Source organism: Taudactylus pleione, unplaced genomic scaffold (genome assembly GCF_031769625.1).
Source record: "Taudactylus pleione unplaced genomic scaffold, aTauple2 ptg000333l, whole genome shotgun sequence".
NCBI classification, from domain to species: domain Eukaryota; kingdom Metazoa; phylum Chordata; class Amphibia; order Anura; family Myobatrachidae; genus Taudactylus; species Taudactylus pleione.
Window position 1 is genome coordinate 1,688,375 of NW_028284734.1, and position 18,059 is coordinate 1,706,433.

An 18,059-nucleotide genomic window follows, 5' to 3' on the forward strand; every position below is an offset into this window, starting at 1 on the left:
ATTATTTTCTGTGTTTGTGAATTGTGTGCGCAGTAGCCGCACGTGCATCAACAAAGTAGTGCCAAGCGTGCGCCTGTGTCATAAGTAAAGGGCCGGCTGGCTTGACCGTTAAAGGGTGCTGTAACCCCCGAAAGTACACTCCAGTCCAAACCAAAAAAAAAATTATTTTCTGTGTTTGTGAATTGTGTGCGCAGTAGCCGCACGTGCATCAACAAAGTAGTGCCAAGCGTGCGCCTGTGTCATAAGTAAAGGGCCGGCTGGCTTGACCGTTAAAGGGTGCTGTAACCCCCAAAGTACACTCCAGTCCAAACCAAAAAAAAAATTATTTTCTGTGTTTGTGAATTGTGTGCGTAGTAGCCGCACGTGCATCAACAAAGTAGTGCCAAGCGTGCGCCTGTGTCATAAGTAAAGGGCCGGCTGGCTTGACCGTTAAAGGGTGCTGTAACCCCCGAAAGTACACTCCAGTCCAAACCAAAAAAAAAATTATTTTCTGTGTTTGTGAATTGTGTGCGCAGTAGCCGCACGTGCATCAGCAAAGTAGTGCCAAGCGTGCGCCTGTGTCATAAGTAAAGGGCCGGCTGGCTTGACCGTTAAAGGGTGCTGTAACCCCCGAAAGTACACTCCAGTCCAAACCAAAAAAAAATTATTTTCTGTGTTTATGAATTGTGTGCGCAGTAGCCGCACGTGCATCAACAAAGTAGTGCCAAGCGTGCGCCTGTGTCATAAGTAAAGGGCCGGCTGGCTTGACCGTTAAAGGGTTCTGTAACCCCCAAAGAACACTCCAAACCAAAAAAATATTTATTTTCTGTGTTTGTGACTTGTGTGCACTGTGGCTGCACGTGCATCAACAAAGGAGCAGCGCCAAGCGTGCGCCTGTGTCCCTTAAGTAAAGAGCCGGCTGGCTCATTTCTTAAAGGGTGGTGTAACCCACAAAGTGCACTACTCTCCAGCAAAAATAAAAAAATATTTTCTGTGTTTGTGTGCGCTTTAGCCGCACGTATATTATATATCAATATAACATAAATGGAGGACCAAACTTTCTCCGATAAAAATAAAATAGGGAAAGATCAAGAACCACTTCCTCCTAGTGCTGTTGCTGCTGCTGGGAGTTGTTCATCATCCCAGAGAGGAAGTAGGAACATCACTACTTTTACTAAACAATTGACCCTCCAACAGTCCCTAGCGATGAGGATGAAGTACGACAGCAGTCATCCTGAAGCAAAATGTATAACTGAGGCCTTGACTGCTATGTTGGTGTTAGACGTGCGTCCGGTATCCGACATTAGTGCAGTGGGATTTAGACAATTGATGGAGGTAGTGTGTCCTCGGTTCCAAATCCCGTCTAGATTCCACCTGCATCCTCAAAGCAGCAGCGACAAGCGTGCGTCTGTCTGTTAAAGGGTGGTGACACCCTCAAAGTGTGCTACACAAACAATTAAAATATTGTTCTTTTTTTTTCTGTCTTTGTGAAATGTGTGGGCTGTAGCCGCACCTGCATCCTTAAAGCAGCAGCGACAAGCGTGCGTCTGTCTGTTAAAGGGTGGTGACACCCTCAAAGTGTGCTACACAAACAATTAAAATATTGTTCTTTTTTTTTCTGTCTTTGTGAATTGTGTGGGCTGTAGCCGCACTTGCATCCTCAAAGCAGCAGCGACATGCGTGCATCTGTCTGTTAAAGGGTGTTGTAACTCTCAAAGTGCTCCAAAAAATCAAAAAACATTTTTTAATGTGTTTGTGACTTGTGTGCGATGTAGCCACACTTGCATCCTCAAAGCAGCAGCGACAAGCGTGCGTCTGTCTGTTAAAGGGTGGTGACACCCTCAAAGTGTGCTACACAAACAATAAAAATATTCTTCTTTTTTCTGTCTTTGTGAATTGTGTGGGCTGTAGCCGCACCTGCATCCTTAAAGCAGCAGCGACAAGCGTGCGTCTGTCTGTTAAAGGGTGGTGACACCCTCACAGTGTGCTACACAAACAATTAAAATATTGTTCTTTTTTTTTCGGTCTTTGTGAAATGTGTGGGCTGTAGCCGCACCTGCATCCTTAAAGCAGCAGCGACAAGCGTGCGTCTGTCTGTTAAAGGGTGGTGTAACTCTCAAAGTGCTCCAAAAAATAAAAAACTATTTTTTTAATGTGTTTGTGACTTGTGTGCGATGTAGCTGCACTTGCATCCTCAAAGCAGCAGCGACAAGCGTGCGTCTGTCTGTTAAAGGGTGGTGACACCCTCAAAGTGTGCTACACAAACAATAAAAATATTCTTCTTTTTTCTGTCTTTGTGAATTGTGTGGGCTGTAGCCGCACCTGCATCCTTAAAGCAGCAGCGACAAGCGTGCGTCTGTCTGTTAAAGGGTGGTGACACCCTCAAAGTGTGCTACACAAACAATAAAAATATTCTTCTTCTTTTTTCTGTCTTTGTGAATTGTGTGGGCTGTAGCCGCACTTGCATCCTCAAAGCAGCAGCGACAAGCGTGCATCTGTCTGTTAAAGGGTGGTGTAACCCTCAAAGTGTGCTCCACAAACAATAAAAATATTCTTTTTTTTTTCTGTCTTTGTGAATTGTGTGGGCTGTAGCCGCACTTGAATCCTCAAAGCAGCAGCGACAAGCGTGCGTCTGTCTGTTAAAGGATTACATCGGTGACAGCATCCAAGTAGGCATGTCAGACAGTCCGTACCTGTACTGGCAGGAAAAAGAAGCAATTTGGAGGTCCCTGTACAAACTGGCTCTATTTTACCTGAGTTGCCCCACCTCCAGTGTGTACTCCGAAAGAGTGTTTAGTGCAGCCAGGAACCTTGTCAGCGAAAGGCGTAGGAGGTTGCTTCCACAAAATGTGGAGAAGATGATGTTCATAAAATGAATTATCAACTCTTCCAGGGAGACCAGCCTCCAGAACGTACAGAGGGACCTGTGGTTCCAGCAGGGATGAATTAATACTCTGTGAGGATGAGGATGTACACACTGAAGAGGGTGAGGAATCGGTGGATGAGGAGGATGAGGATGACATCTTGCCTCCGTAGAGCCAGTTTGTGCAGGGACAGATTAATTGCCAGCTTGTTTTGTGGGGGCCCAAACGAACCAATCATTTCAGCCACAGTTGTGTGGCAGACCCTGGCGCTGAAATGATTGGTTTGTTAAAGTGTGCATGTCCTGTTTATACAACATAAGGGTGGGTGGGAGGGCCCAAGGACAATTCCATCTTGCACCTCTTTTTTTTCTTTGCATTATGTACAGTTTGGGGCCTAGTTTATCAATGCCATCCTGTCTGCCACTGCAGTTTCACGCCTAGATGGGTCACGTGTTTGTGCCGCCCACTCGTGTCGCTTAGCATAGTCATCCAGCTACCTCGGTGCAACCTTTTGGACATAAAAACACTATTGTGAGGTGTGAGGTATTCAGAATAGACTGGAAATGAGTGGAAATTAAGGTTATTGAGGTTAATAATAGCATAGGAGCAGAAAAACCTACAAATTCTGTGATTTTAGCTGTTTTTATGCTTTTTTTCAAAAAAATACAGATCCAAAACACAAAACCCAGAACCCAAAACACGGAAGGGTGGTTTTGGCAAAACCAATCCAGATCCAAAACACGAAGAAAGATCCAGATCCAAAACCAAAACACAAAACACGAAAAGTGTATGTCAAATAAATAATATAAAAAAGGTATAGTTGGTTTTAAGCCCAGGTAACTACAACTAGTACATTATAAGAGATATAAGTAGTTTACGAAAATTCAGAAAATCCAGATTACATATTGGAGTATCATTAGCGGTTGAGGCCTGAATTAGTTGAAGCTAACCATGTTGGAATGACAGGGGACATACACTCTTTCATTCTTTCTTTAAATATTTTTTGCATGCAGGGAAAATGCTGCCTGCTTCTGCATGTAATACTGGGCAGATCTATTTTAGCTCTGATTTTACATTTGAGCTAGTAGGCATCACCCCACCACCACCAATCAGTTGTACATTTACATTGCCTGCTTCCCCCCTCCCCCCTCCCGCAGCATAAAATGGCTTCTCCAAAATAAACTTTTACATGGGTTTATTCCTAAATCTACATGACACCCTTTGATGTTTGCCAGATACCATTGTCTAATATACAGATGCCTGATAAGGATTGTGCTGATAAAAGGAGCATCAGTAGGTGGCTGTAGCTGGATTAATAATAACTGGTCAGCCATCACATCTCATCCAGTTTTATGCAGAGTGTCAGAAAGGCTGTGAGTAACTTTCCTGGGGAGGCTCATTTTCTCTCTCATATTACTGTAGAATGCTAATCAGGTGCAATATCAAAATCAGATGAGGAGCTGTCACCATTCAGAAGCTATTAATTCTGCTCTTTTAAGAAGAGGCCATTCATTCTATCCTGCCTTATACTGATTTATTTGCTGCTCATCACAGACATAAGTATTAGAGCGTTAAATATATTTAAACTAATACGTGTTAACCTAAGTGTTTCAAAAACTACTGAACAATAAAGATAAAGCCAATAATAGTTAATCAACCAGCCTTTGTTATTTTACATTTGAATTCCTGCCAGTACCGGTCATAGTAGAATGCTGCAGAATATATATGATCATGTCCCATTGACTACCATGTAGCATCTGAGCGTCTGAGGTTCTTCTGTAAGCCACATTTCATTTAATGAAAAAACACTAAATTGTGTTGAAACACAAAGGGGTATATTTACTAAAGTGCAGGTTTTTTAGAAGTAGAGTTGTTGCCCATAGCAACCAATCAGATTCTAGCTGTTATCTTCTAGAAGGTGCTAGATAAATGAGAAGTATAATCTGATTGGTTGCTATGGGCAACATCTCCACTTCTAAAAAAAACAGCACTTTAGTAAATATACCCAAAAAGTCTGGCAGCCAATATCTTCATTTGTTTCCAATACTGTATATCTTATTTGGGGGCAACTACATTCTAGGCAATGTGATGCTGGACATATTAAGGTAGTCAATCTTTGCTCATTCTCCTGTGAAGCCTCTATAGTGTGCAAATAAAAATGAGCAAAGTATTGGCCATGGAGAGCCTTTATCTGACCGCTCTGCGCACAATTTGTGTGTAAATGAACTGCCTCTGATATGTACTAAAGTGTCACATTTTACAAGAAATTTTTATGTGACAACCAGTGGCGTAACTAAGGGGGGTCGAGCGGGGCTCCTGCACTGGGCACCGCTGGCTGCGGTTCACGACACGGGTGGTCAGTGTAGTAAAGACCACACGGAGTGCGGTCCGCACTACACAGTAACAAATGCCACCGCCGACTAGTACACTCGTACTACTTCGCGGCAGTGTTACTTCAGAAAGACTCTCATTGACTGCTGTGCTGCGCCCACTGCTGGAGCTCACTCATGAGCTCCATCTTCCGGTTCCCCCGCAGTGGGTGGGTGATGGGAGAGACGTCATGACGTCTCTCCCATAATGCAGAGCGGGCCGGCCTGGGAGGACGGAGGAGCGGATGGCAGCAGGAACAGGAGCAGGGATTCAGGTAAGTGGGGTTTTTTTTATGTGTGTGTCTATGGCACTGCTGGAGGGGACTACTGGGGGCACTAATGGAGGCACTAATGGAGGCACTGCATCGGGGGAACCACTACTGGGTGGAAATGCATAGGGGGGGACTACTACTGGGAGCACTGCATAGGGGGATCACTACTGGGGGCACAATATAAGGGGCACTGCATAGGGGGGACTACATGGAGGCACTACTGGGAGCACTGCATAGGGGGGACTGTGGGCACTATATAAGGGGCACTACTGGGGCACTGTATAAGGGGCACTACTGGGGGCCTGCATAAGAGGGACCATTACTGGTGGCACTGTATACTGAGGGTAGTGTATAAGGGGCACTACTGGGTGCCTGCATAAGGAGGACCACTACTGGGGGCACTGCATAGGGGGGACTGTATAAGGGGCACTGCATAGGGGGCCACAGTATGAGTGCACTACTGGGGGCACTGTTTAAAGGGCACTACTACAGGGGGCACTGCTACTGGTAACATTGCATAAGGGACACTACTACAGTGGGCATTGTAAGAGGGGCACTACTACTAGGGACATTAAAGTGCATATGTAATGGAAGATGTTCCCAGAGTGATGAGAAAGGGGTGTGTGTCATGTTGACATGTCCCATTTTTCAGTGGCCATGCCCCTTGTGGCACGTGACCAGGCCCATTTTTTTGGCATGCACCCTGGGCTCCATATATCCTAGTTACACCACTGGTGACCAGAAAGGGGGGGGCGGGTACTAATTACCCGGGCTTGCTGGAAGGATCTGGTGGGGTCCCGGGACCGGCACTGCTCCCCCTCCCTCTTATGTCACAGCAGCTCAGCACATGCTGCTGTGTGCTGGGCTGCACTGGGAGACTGCTCCACCTGCTGCTTTAGCAGCCGCGAGCAGTCTCCTATGCCTATGTGGGGAGTGATCACGCTGATCGTGCCCCCCACTGGCTGTGCACAGTGCCCCCCTCCCCAGCACGCAGTGCCGAAAAGGCGCTACAAATATATTTTTTTAAGGGGACGTGACCACACCTCCTGCAATTAGGCCACGCTCCCTGTCACCTGGGCCCGGCGTGGCTGTCGGCGGCCCTGCTGGTGACAACACATGCTAGAATGAAACTCATCCTGATTTTCTTTATAAGATTAAGGGTAACCAATCTACCTGTTTTTTCCTTTTAAATGATTGCCCTTTTAAAACATCGGCCAGACTCGCTGAGATCTGGTCAATGCTTGCTATTACCCCATAGTTTCAGAAATGGGAAACCATAACCATTTTTTAGATTTAGTCCCTCAATATTTTCACATGCAGCTCTGGAAACAAGAATTTAGGGATGGTAATATTAAAGCTGTATTAGGACCTAAACTGGAAAAACTGTTATGTCCACCACCTTAAAATGTCTGTATAGGGGGAGGGCTTGCTTGTCTGCTAGTGGTCCAGTTAGATTACAGCTTCTGATTGGTCCTTCTAATTACAACCAACCTCCACAGCATCACAAAGCGCTGGTTTCTGGCACATGATGCCATCGGTGTTTTATAGCAATTAGTGGAGGCGGGACTCAGCGGGTGGCGAGCCAATTGGGAGGGGGCGAGGCTTCTGACCTTCCGTGCCCTAAAAAAATATTGCAGGGCTCTCAACCCACAACTGGTCGATGGCTGTTAGTCATCAATGGTCGATTGACATCCCTATGACTGATGCTTTGAGCTAAACAAAAAAGCCAGAGGAATACTGCAGCATTAGGCAATTCCCTGGATTCCAGTGAATGGCACTATAGGTAGGGGAAATCGTTTATCCATCCTGTAAGTGCTTCTTTATACTCTCACATATGAGATTATGTCTACAATAAAATATGGTGCAAAGAATACAAAGATTTGCCGAAAGTTCTTGTATTGGCGCACAGAGGACTTACAGTGAAGACTTTCTCTGGTTGTCCACGAGCCCTCATATTTGTGTCATGGATTTGTTTTAAGATCATCCAGGCTTCATCGTGTTTTCCAATCTATAATATTGTGATAAAAGAAAAACATATGATCACATACAGTAAGAGATATTAGGAACAGTAAGAAGTATGTCTCACAAACACAATGGTTAGACATATGCATGTGTGTGCGCGCGTGTGTTTGTGTTCAGAAAGTAGTGTATATACAATATTATCAATATGTCCAATTTCCATACAATTTCAATCTTGTAAGATTTCAGCACTGAAGAGCATGGACCAAGGGGACGTTGCAGGAGGGTGCCCCCCCTCAGCGGCCCTGAATCTTTACAGGGCATCCAATAAAGGAGATGAAGCACCAAGATGTTTAATTTACATTTTTGGGAACTTAGCAAAATTTCGAATGGACCCCTAAGTTTTCAGGGAGGGAACCTCACCCCCTTCCCTTTCTTATCTTTTATGTTGCTCCACTCCCCTTTGGCCTGAGAGTTCCCTTCCCCTTTCATCACAATTAAATTTTTTTGCCCTCATACACAGCATTTTGGAGTTTCAAATGCCTTTCGGTAGCGGATTTTACATATGGGCTGCAGCCTCCCCAGTAAAGTCTGCCACTCCCAGACAGTGGGGCTATGGTCGCGGTGGTGATCCCAGCACTGCGACCTCCGTGTCATATACTGCTGCATTTGCTCGATTGCAAAGATTGCAATTGTGATCCTTGTGAATCAGGCCCAGTGTTCCCTGGCTGTAGCAGTGACTTCCTATTAGCAGCACTGTCTGCTAATTACAGCCAGACAGGCAGTCCCAGGGAAGGTGTTTTTCCTCCAACAGAAGCCGGCCAGACCTATAACAAGGCTGCTGCACGGGCAGCCCCCTGCCAAAAAAGGTAGGAGCCGCCTCTGCTTGCAAAACTCAGAAAGTAGGGATCTCATTAATCACCTTGCTGCCCCACTATTGTGTTCAGAGCACTGTGCTCAGAGCAATTGGCAGTGGAAGAAAGGACCTAGAGAAGTATGAGTGGTAGGCTGGCAGGAACAAGATGCCCAGACCCCAAAGTTGCTAGGCCTTGTAGCAGGCACTACACATGCTGCCCTGCTAGCTACAACCATTGGAACAACCCAAACGTCTGGTATTGAGGGACTGTCTTAAGTTGTTGCTTTTTTAAGTAGACATACTGTAACTGTAATAGCTTTAGAAATGCCTTCACTAAAACTTGTTTCTGTCCCTAGACTGTATGCTGTTTTCTGCTGTCACATCAGATATTTACTTATATATCCTCTTATATACTTTTATTTATCATTTTCCACAGCATACATCAGAATCAAGGGTGTAACCTAACCACCATATTTACAGTTGCTATGGTGTCCACAGCTGGGGGGAAAGGTGAGGGGGAGAGATAGGAGGTAATTCCTGCCAAAATGAGTTGATTTCATTGGGTGGTACACGGGGGGCACTTACAAAATGTTACTATATGGCCCACAAATATGGACTCACTCTCCTGTGTAGAAACACTGTGGGGCCTATTCATCAAACGATAAATGTTTCCGCATTTTAAGTTACCGGGCCATTCATCATTAGGGGTCCTATCCCCGGGTATTCAGCAAAGTCCGAAAACTGAAAGTTTCCGGACTTTGCTGCCGAGAACAAGCGCCATCTTCAGATGGCGCTTGTTCTCGGATCCCCGCTCCGTCCTGTGGATCACTCCGCCGCCTCCTCACCAGCTCCCCGGCGGCTGTGCGCATGAGTGACCCGAGTGCTTTTTGGAGCAGTTGTCCCCTCACCGGAGCAATGATGAATTGCTCCGGTGTCAGGCTTCCCCCGCTGCGAGTTGGATACTAAAGTATCCCTCGCAGCGAGTTCTAAACATCATCATCAGAGGCCATACAGCCTTCAATGATTAATAGGCCCCTGTGTGAGAAACAGACACACAGGTCTGTGCTAACATACCCAATACCCAACATACCCAATCACGCCATTTCTACTTTCCTCCTTCCCCTGCCTGGATCCTTATGTTACGCTGATTCAGTCATTTTAACAGACATTCATTGTTCTTTGCCAACTTATTAATTTGCTTACTGCAGTATAGATGAAAAGAGGAGCAGGCATTCACTACTCATCTCCCTGAAAACACTGCAATGGCTGTGGGCTGCTTTACTAGTAAACTCTGCAAACATATCATTATCATCATCTACTGTACTCAGTGGCAAACGCAGGATTTCCAGAGGGGGGTTTCCAAATGCTTGATTTTAGAGCGAGTGTGGCCAGTCCATGAAGAGGGTAGAATTAGCACTTAACCAGCTTTAGTATGCGTCATACAAAGTGTATTGTGTGTCATAATTCTAACATATACAGGACCAGTGATCACAGTAAGCCATTAGATGCGGCAGTAGGGCCATCCTGCCTGAGCTGAATTTTTTATTTTAGATGTGGGCACCATTCCACAGCATGGGAGCAAGTCCGGGAGTCTGGGAGCAGCAGGAGAACCTAGCACTGCCCTGGACATATATGTACATATTGGGCTCTATAATATTACTGCCTATTACATGTTAAAAGATCTACAGGTGGTGCTAATTATTTCATTTGTGATACTGAGAAGAACATGCAGCGCTAGTAAGATTCTATTACATTACTATATCTATTGTGGTCATGGTGTGGGCTGGGGAGGGGGGTTTCCAGGCAGACGGAACCCCCCCCTGCATTTGCCTATGGTACTATATTTCGACTGTCCCAACTATGCGAGCAGCTCTGCTCTCTTCTGTAGGAAATAAGTAGACACCGGTCCCACCCATGATGATCCTAGTGCTCAGTAAGCAGCCCTGGACGTATCAAATGCTTCCAGCATATGATTCATAGCTACTTACTCAGGTGGAATAAACTACAGAGGATTTTTAATGAGTATTCAGAAAATTACATTCAATATTTGATTATGTCTCATATTAATGTAATAACTGTTAGACAGCAGAGTGGTTCAACCCCTGTAAGGATAGAATGGGGTTTACAAAGTGGATCCAAAACCCCCTCTTTGCTACAACCATAAGATGTGTGATCTAATCTTCTCGCATAAGGACAACTAAACCTAATGCTGGCCATATACTGTGAGATCAGACAGACAGACAGACCAATTATCTGACATTGCCATACACTGTCATATAACTGGTCTGTCTGATGGTGAGTATATATACTGTCATATAGCTGGTCTGTCTGATGGTGAGTATATATACTGTCATATAGCTGGTCTGTCTGATGGTGAGTATATACACTGTCATATAACTGGTCTGTCTGATGGTGAGTATATACACTGTCATATAGCTGGTCTGTGTGATGGTGAGTATATACACTGTCATATAGCTGGTCTGTGTGATGGTGAGTATATATACTGTCATATAACTGGTCTGTGTGATGGTGAGTATATATACTGTCATATAGCTGGTCTATCTGATGGTGAGTATATACACTGTCAGATAACTGGTCTGTCCGATGGTGAGTATATACACTGTGATATAGCTGGTCTATCTGATGGTGAGTATATACACTGTCATATAACTGGTCTGTCTGATGGTGAGTATATATACTGTCATATAGCTGGTCTGTCTGATGGTGAGTATATACACTGTCATATAGCTGGTCTGTGTGATGGTGAGTATATACACTGTCATATAGCTGGTCTGTGTGATGGTGAGTATATATACTGTCATATAACTGGTCTGTGTGATGGTGAGTATATACACTGTCATATAGCTGGTCTATCTGATGGTGAGTATATACACTGTCAGATAACTGGTCTGTCCGATGGTGAGTATATACACTGTGATATAGCTGGTCTATCTGATGGTGAGTATATATACTGTCATATAACTGGTCTGTCTGATGGTGAGTATATACACTGTCATATAGCTGGTCTATCTGATGGTGAGTATATATACTGTCAGATAACTGGTCTGTCTGATGGTGAGTATATACACTGTCATATAACTGGTCCGTCTGATGGTGAGTACTGTATATACACTGTCAGATAACTGGCCTGTCTGATGGTGAGTATATACACTGTCATATAGCTGGTCTGTCTGATGGTGAGTATATACACTGTCATATAGCTGGTCTGTCTGATGTTGAGTATATATACTGTCAGGTAACTGGTCTGTCTGATGGTGAGTATATACTGTTAGATCCAGGCACCAATTATTGCATCTGTCAGGCATGTTAAAAGATTTTTCCTGCCTGACTGTCCGATCATTGGTTGGTTATGGCCATACACAGTACAATTATCGGTCCGAGCAGGCAATAATGGTACAGTGTATGGCTGCCTTTAGATGCAAGTTGGCTTATCTAAAAAACCTGCTTATAATGTTCTCAAATATGGATATACAAGTGACAGGAGCTTCTGAGAATTCCTGTCTATGTTCATAACTGTATCATACAGTTATGAATGATGAACATAGACAGGGATAATTTCCTAGTAGACACAGAAGACTTCTGTTGGTAATCCCATAGAAGGACACTGCCATCTGCCTCTTCTCAATTTGATATGACTGATAGCAGAAAACAATACAGTAGCGTGGTCTATATTAAATGTAAATACAATGCAAAATATTTTAAACTGGAACTTTTATTATACGTGTCTGTGAATGTTATTAGCCCAAAGGTGCAGAATCCCGACAGCAGTGGTAAGTAACGTAACCCTCTCCCCTCCTAACCCTCCCTTAGTGATGCCTAATCCTAAGCTCCCTCGGGAGTGTCTAACCATAACCTCCCCCCACTGGTGCTCAACTCTAACCTCCCTTCCCGCACCCTAAACCTAACCCTACCCGGGGTGGGTGCCTAACCCTAATTTCCCACCGGGGTCCCTAAACCTAACCTCCACTTCCCTGTCATAACGCACACACTTATCCTGGATCCTTAGTTCGGGATTCCGGTATCCTGATCCCCTTCGGGATAGCGGCGTCTGCATTTTGCAGTTCGGCGGAATTCCGGCGGTATATCGACGGCCGGCATCCTGTTTGACGGCATAGTCACTACATCCCGTTATCTGAGAGGCAAGCTTTTTATGTATGTTATAGTGATCCTTAAGTTTTTATGGTTGGAGTCATGCAAAGCAGCAGCTGTGTATTCAGAACTGATGTGATAGCACAGATAACAATAGGACCTAACAACTTGGGGCCTGATTCAGAGATGGCCGCAGCGTCTGTGCTAATATATGCAAAAGCTGCAGGAGGCGTCTAGTGTAAATAGACGCCCACTGCTGGCTTCTGTGATTCGGTGCTGTGTCTGAAGACGCACCATCGGATCACCATTGGGCAGACTTCGCCCATCTGAGTAACTCTGAGGTTACTCAGGAATGCCACCAGAACTCCGCTGCAGAGGCCAGAAAATCTGTGTCGTAAGACGTAGACAATGGCTTCAGCACGCCTACAATACAGGGCTGACACCCCCCAGTTTTGTTAAATGCTCCTCGTCACTGCCCCTGCCCCTCCCCAATGGCTGCAACCTGTCAATTAGGCTGCGGTGTCCAGGGCACTGCAACCAGAACCGCAGCCCATGTGCACTGGGGCTCCGGTTATGCCCAGTAAAAAAAGAAATTGCCCATTTGCTTCAAAATATATATAACGTCCTCAGCTCCTTGGTGCATAATTGGCTAAAAGGGGCATAGAACCTCATTCAGAGTCGGTCAAAGCGGCCGCACGGTCGTACGGGAAAAGGGGCCGGATATTCAAATGATTCCCTCGCAAGTTGCGTCGCTAAGTTCGGATTGGTAGCTGGCCGACCAAGGGGAGGAAGCGGTCGGAATTCAAACAAATATGCCCCCTTCTCGTACGCATTGCACGTCATCTCCGAGCATATAAGGATTATTCGAGACCATCGGGAACCATCGAAACTGGTCGTAGAGCTTAAGGTTGACCATACCCTCTCTTAAGCTCTACGATCATGTCAGTGTAAAAACCTCCCATGTCACATGTGCCATGACGCTACTTTGTTAATTATGCACTCCCATAAACCATATGCACTCCCATAAAACGCTGTTCGCATAATTAGGCACGCCTGCGTTCGGATCTCCACTCCCCCGTTTTCAAGCACCTTCCCCTGTTACCACCCACAAACGCCTCATTCTGTCACTCAAACTACCGACCTGGCTGTGTTCAAGGAGAGAGAAATTTCTGATCGTACCGGCTAGTTTGCGCACGCGCATTGCGAACTTTACGCATGCGCAGTATAGCGAACATCGGTGGCGTACGACCGTGCGGCCGCAATGACCGACTCTGAATGAGGTCCATAATGTGCAATGAGCAACTTTCATGTCTGACCTCAATTTCTTAAGTGAGGATTAAACATTTTTTTTTGGCTTTGTGATCGGTGGCATTTTCCTAGCTAGGACATTTCAATACTTTCTTTTTTTTTAAGAATAAATTTACTGTTTTCTTCACTGATGGCTTTTTGGCTCCTCTACTCTAGGTAATACCAATAAAGAGTCACTTGTCTGTTGTAGGAAAAAGCTGTATGTTCTGTATGCTCGCCGGTCATACATCCCAAGAGTTCCTTTTGAGCCTAGATTAAACATATGTTTCCCACTGAGATAATAAGACAGCACTTTCATTCCCAGGCCTCACCTCTAACAGAAACCGTGGACTTTCTGGCATAAACGTTAGAGCCACAACAGCAGAAACACAGGGCAGCGCACACACGATGACAAACACTCTCCAGCTGTGGAACTGATAGGCTGATCCCATGCTGAAGCTCCATCCTATGAGAAAATAGAAGGTAAGATCATTTTATAAAATGAATAAATTCAACAAATTTGAATATACCTCACCCCGCATACATGCCGACATTGTGGTGTCGACATTATGAATGTCAACATTGAAAATGTCCACCTATTGACTACATTCCCTGATGGTAAACCTTTGATCATTAATTACTGTAGGGAGCAGTTATTATTATTATTATTATTATTATCATTTATTTATATGGCGCCACAAGTGTTCCGCAGCGCCTTACAAAGTACATAGACAAAAAAGTAATCATTGACTTACAATACAATACAATACAATGCAATGCAGGACATGGATAAACGTTGCTATATTAGTGACATTAATGCCCGCATAAGCAGCCAAGTGTTAGTTGCCCTAGTGGCTAGTAAGCGATAAATTAAATGACAGTAGGGAGAAGCACAAGAGGGTAGAGGGCCCTGCTCGAGGGAGGGGAAGACAAACTGGAGTGACACAGAATGGGGTGGGCGGGGAGAAAGGAAGATGTAGCAGCAAGTTAGGATGAGAGCTGGAAGGCTTTAATGAAGTAGTGGGTCTTAAGAGCTCGTTTGAAAGATGATAGAGAGGTGCAGAGTCTGATAGGGAGAGGGAGGGAGTTCCAAAGGTGAGGAGCAGCACAGGAAAAGTCTTGAAGGCGGGAGTCTGAGGAAGTAATCAATTGGCATGAAAGGCGGCGTGTATTAAGTGAACGAAGAGGGCGGACAGAAGAGTGAAGGGAGATGAGATCAGAGATGTAAATGGGAGAGGAATGGGTGAGGGCTTTGTGAGTGAGTGTGAGAGCCTTGAATTGGGTTCTGAAAGGGAATGGGAGCCAGTGGAGAGTTCCACGCGATCCTCAAATTTTGTCATTGGATCTCTATTCCTGGTTCATTTATCTGATGAAATCCCAACTGGCCCACACACATTATGAAGAATAAGTTACAATTTCATAAACTGCAAATACATTTAAATATTATTTATTTAACTTTTTTTCCATTTTCAGGAACATGGCTCTTACAATACTGCCTTAGGGTGCCTAAAACACAAAATTAATTACATAAAGTCATCCATTTAGTGTCTTTATTGTCATTGCTATGGGGTCTATTCATCAAAACATAATTATCACATGTGATAATTATGGTTTGAACTCGCTGCGAGTTCAAAGACAGTTTAGGAGACATTCATCATGCCTCCTGCCCTAAACTATCACTTCTGAAAAACTGCTGTTTCTACGCAGCTTGAAGACAGGCTTCGGACTTCGTTGCCCCCCCGCGTGTGTGTGTATGATCCGAACACCCCCTTCCCCCGCGGGTGTACAATCCAGCCCCCCGCGGGTGTCTGCCCCCCCACGTCGGTGTACGATCCCCCCCCTGCGGATTTGCAATTCCCCCTCCCCGTTGTTTGACCTGCCTCCTTAGCCTGGCTCACCTGTCTTCATTGTTTTTTCGGTGAGCTGGGCCACATGTCTGCGGTGCCCATGGACGCCATTGGTTGATGTATGCTGACCATCAATTTTTTTTGTGATGTTAGTGTTTTTACCATTCGATGGCGGAATTCCGATGTTTGCCGCCATCGAATGGTAGTGATTTGATGATCTTGTGATAGTTACTTTTTATTTTTATAATGCTGAGAGCTGCTCTGTCCGCGTCTGCAGCTTTCAGCTTCGGACATCTCATCACAGGAACCACTAAAGGCCCCGCCCCCGATCCCATTTCGTCTCGCCCCTCAGTTCTGTCTCTTTCCAGTCATGGTAATATTGTTATTGCACATGCGCAAACAGGATATTTTGCGCATGCACAAGTCAAATGATTACTTTTTTCCAAAAAATACTTTTGATGCGATAGTTAGCTACCATTGCATCAAAAGTTTTGATGGTGGAAGCCCACCATCAAATGATGGCTGTGCTTCCACCATCAATACACCATCATCCCACTGCAGACAAAGCAGGGAGGGATCTGAATGGATCCCTGTGCTGTGTGGCTGCCTTGTAAATCTTCACATGCTGACGTGTAAACGAAACCTGAAAGTGGCGTTTAGTAACACCATCGGGTACCCGAAAAAAATGCTTTTTCGAAACTTGATGAATAGCCCCGACAATTATTTTTTACAAAAGTTTCTGAAAATGTTACTTTTCCCATGCTTTTGTGAATAATAAGTGATGATGAATAGGCCCCTATGTCCCCGCATTTTTGACAGTTTCACCTATCTCTGCTTCTCACCTGTGATGCTGCCAGCTGCTGCTATCCAATGTGGAAAATTGACTGAGATTGTTGTGCTGGGCCATGAAGTCACTGCTTGGTGCCACGCTCCCTAGATGATGACATGCCACCCTGCCCGTTCCATACATGGTAAGAAGTGGCATAATGGCAGGAAGGTGGCCAAAGGGAAAGCAGGTGGAAGCGTCTGACCAGAAGGGGGAGACATGACCTAGTGCGTGCCACATATGTGTCTTGATTGAGATCGGAGGCATCGCGGCCGCCGGTCTCATAACTACAACCCTGTGTAAGGTGTCTTCTAGTTTAATCAATCCATTGCAATGTTGGTGCCACTCGGCACCTGTGAAATATTGAAAATTAGATCTCATTCATGTCCAAGGAGTTGGTTCTGTGGTCTGTCCATCCAAGGTGAGTTACATGTACAATGGCTGAAAGAAGATAGGGGTTGTTTTGTGAGATCATCTATTGACTTTAATCACTAGTTCTTGCTAGAATCAATAGACGACCCAGTAAGACATTGACCTGTTTAATTGATTTTATTATCCCAGTCTGTTCTCAGTAATTGGTGCATTTAGAGGCAATACTGTATATCCTGGATTATAGAACACTGAAGCAGCTCCCAGGGCAGCTATTGTATAGAATAATACTCCAGGGCCGGCTCTAGGGGTGTTCGACCAGTGCGGTCGAACAGGGGTGCCACCCATAGAGGGCGCACCCCTCCCTAACATCCCGATTTCAGCGAGACAGTACTGTCCCGCTGTTCCACCCATGGGCCGAAGTGGCCCACAGGTGGTCAAATCGGGAGGTTGGGGACCCCCACTGCAGCAGCTGTGCATCGGGGCTAGACCCCAGAGTCTGAATGGATGCTGCGCGCATGTGCGCGGCATCCATTCAGTGATGGGAGAGGGCTGGGCGAAGCCCAGCAAGTTCGGCTCCCCCCAGCCTGATGTTATTTGGAGGCGTGCCATGTGGGCACGTCTCCAAATAACGGCACATAGGTGTGTGGCCTATGGTAATGTTGGGATGTTAGGGCGCACTGTAGAGAGCGGGCACAGGGTGCTTCGACCCCTGGAGCCAGCCCTATAATACTATCATATGAGAGTATCAACTTTTGATTTGTGAGTGATGGATTCTACTGGATAATACACTTTAGAGAATAATTCTACGTCTTACTTTCAAAGCAATCAAATATCAAATATGTTGTTCAAATAAGAAAATATAAGGGAGATGTCTGAGATGTCCTATTAGTCACAGGGGGTTGAAAGTTTTAGGACAGAATTTTATGGAAAGCTGTCTAAACAAATACAGAAGGACTATCAGGGGTAAATTTACTAAGATGGGAGTTCTATTAAGAATTGATGTTGCCCATAGCAACCAATCAGATTCCAGATATTATCTTCTAGAAGGTGCTAGATAAATGAGAAGTAGAATCTGATTGTCTCAGTTTACACAACTATATGCATACTGCAGGGGCTTTATATTACATACTGTACGTTTATACATGATGCAAGATGGTGGCACTTGGCCACAAAAGAGCACTTTTTACTGTGCCTAATGTTTTACTTACTTTTTGTCTTTTACATTGACCAGTCCAATAGTCTATTGTATTTATTATTCTGGGCTTTGATGACATGTCACGGTTACCTGCTGATCCTTACTGTTCTACACCCCCATCTA

The 18,059-nt window shown here is 45.1% G+C and overlaps 1 protein-coding gene across 1 annotated transcript in view; it reads right to left on the bottom strand.

Moving 5' to 3' along the window:
* Window positions 1–18,059, bottom strand: part of SV2C (synaptic vesicle glycoprotein 2C) — a 352,825-nt gene that overhangs the window by 37,772 nt on the left and 296,994 nt on the right. Inside the window, exons 5-6 of the mRNA XM_088443732.1 lie at window positions 14,029–14,162; window positions 7,403–7,492 (exon numbers count right to left, since the gene is read on the bottom strand). Coding sequence (XP_088299858.1) covers window positions 7,403–7,492; window positions 14,029–14,162 — 224 coding nt within the window. The remainder of the gene's footprint in view (window positions 1–7,402; window positions 7,493–14,028; window positions 14,163–18,059) is intronic.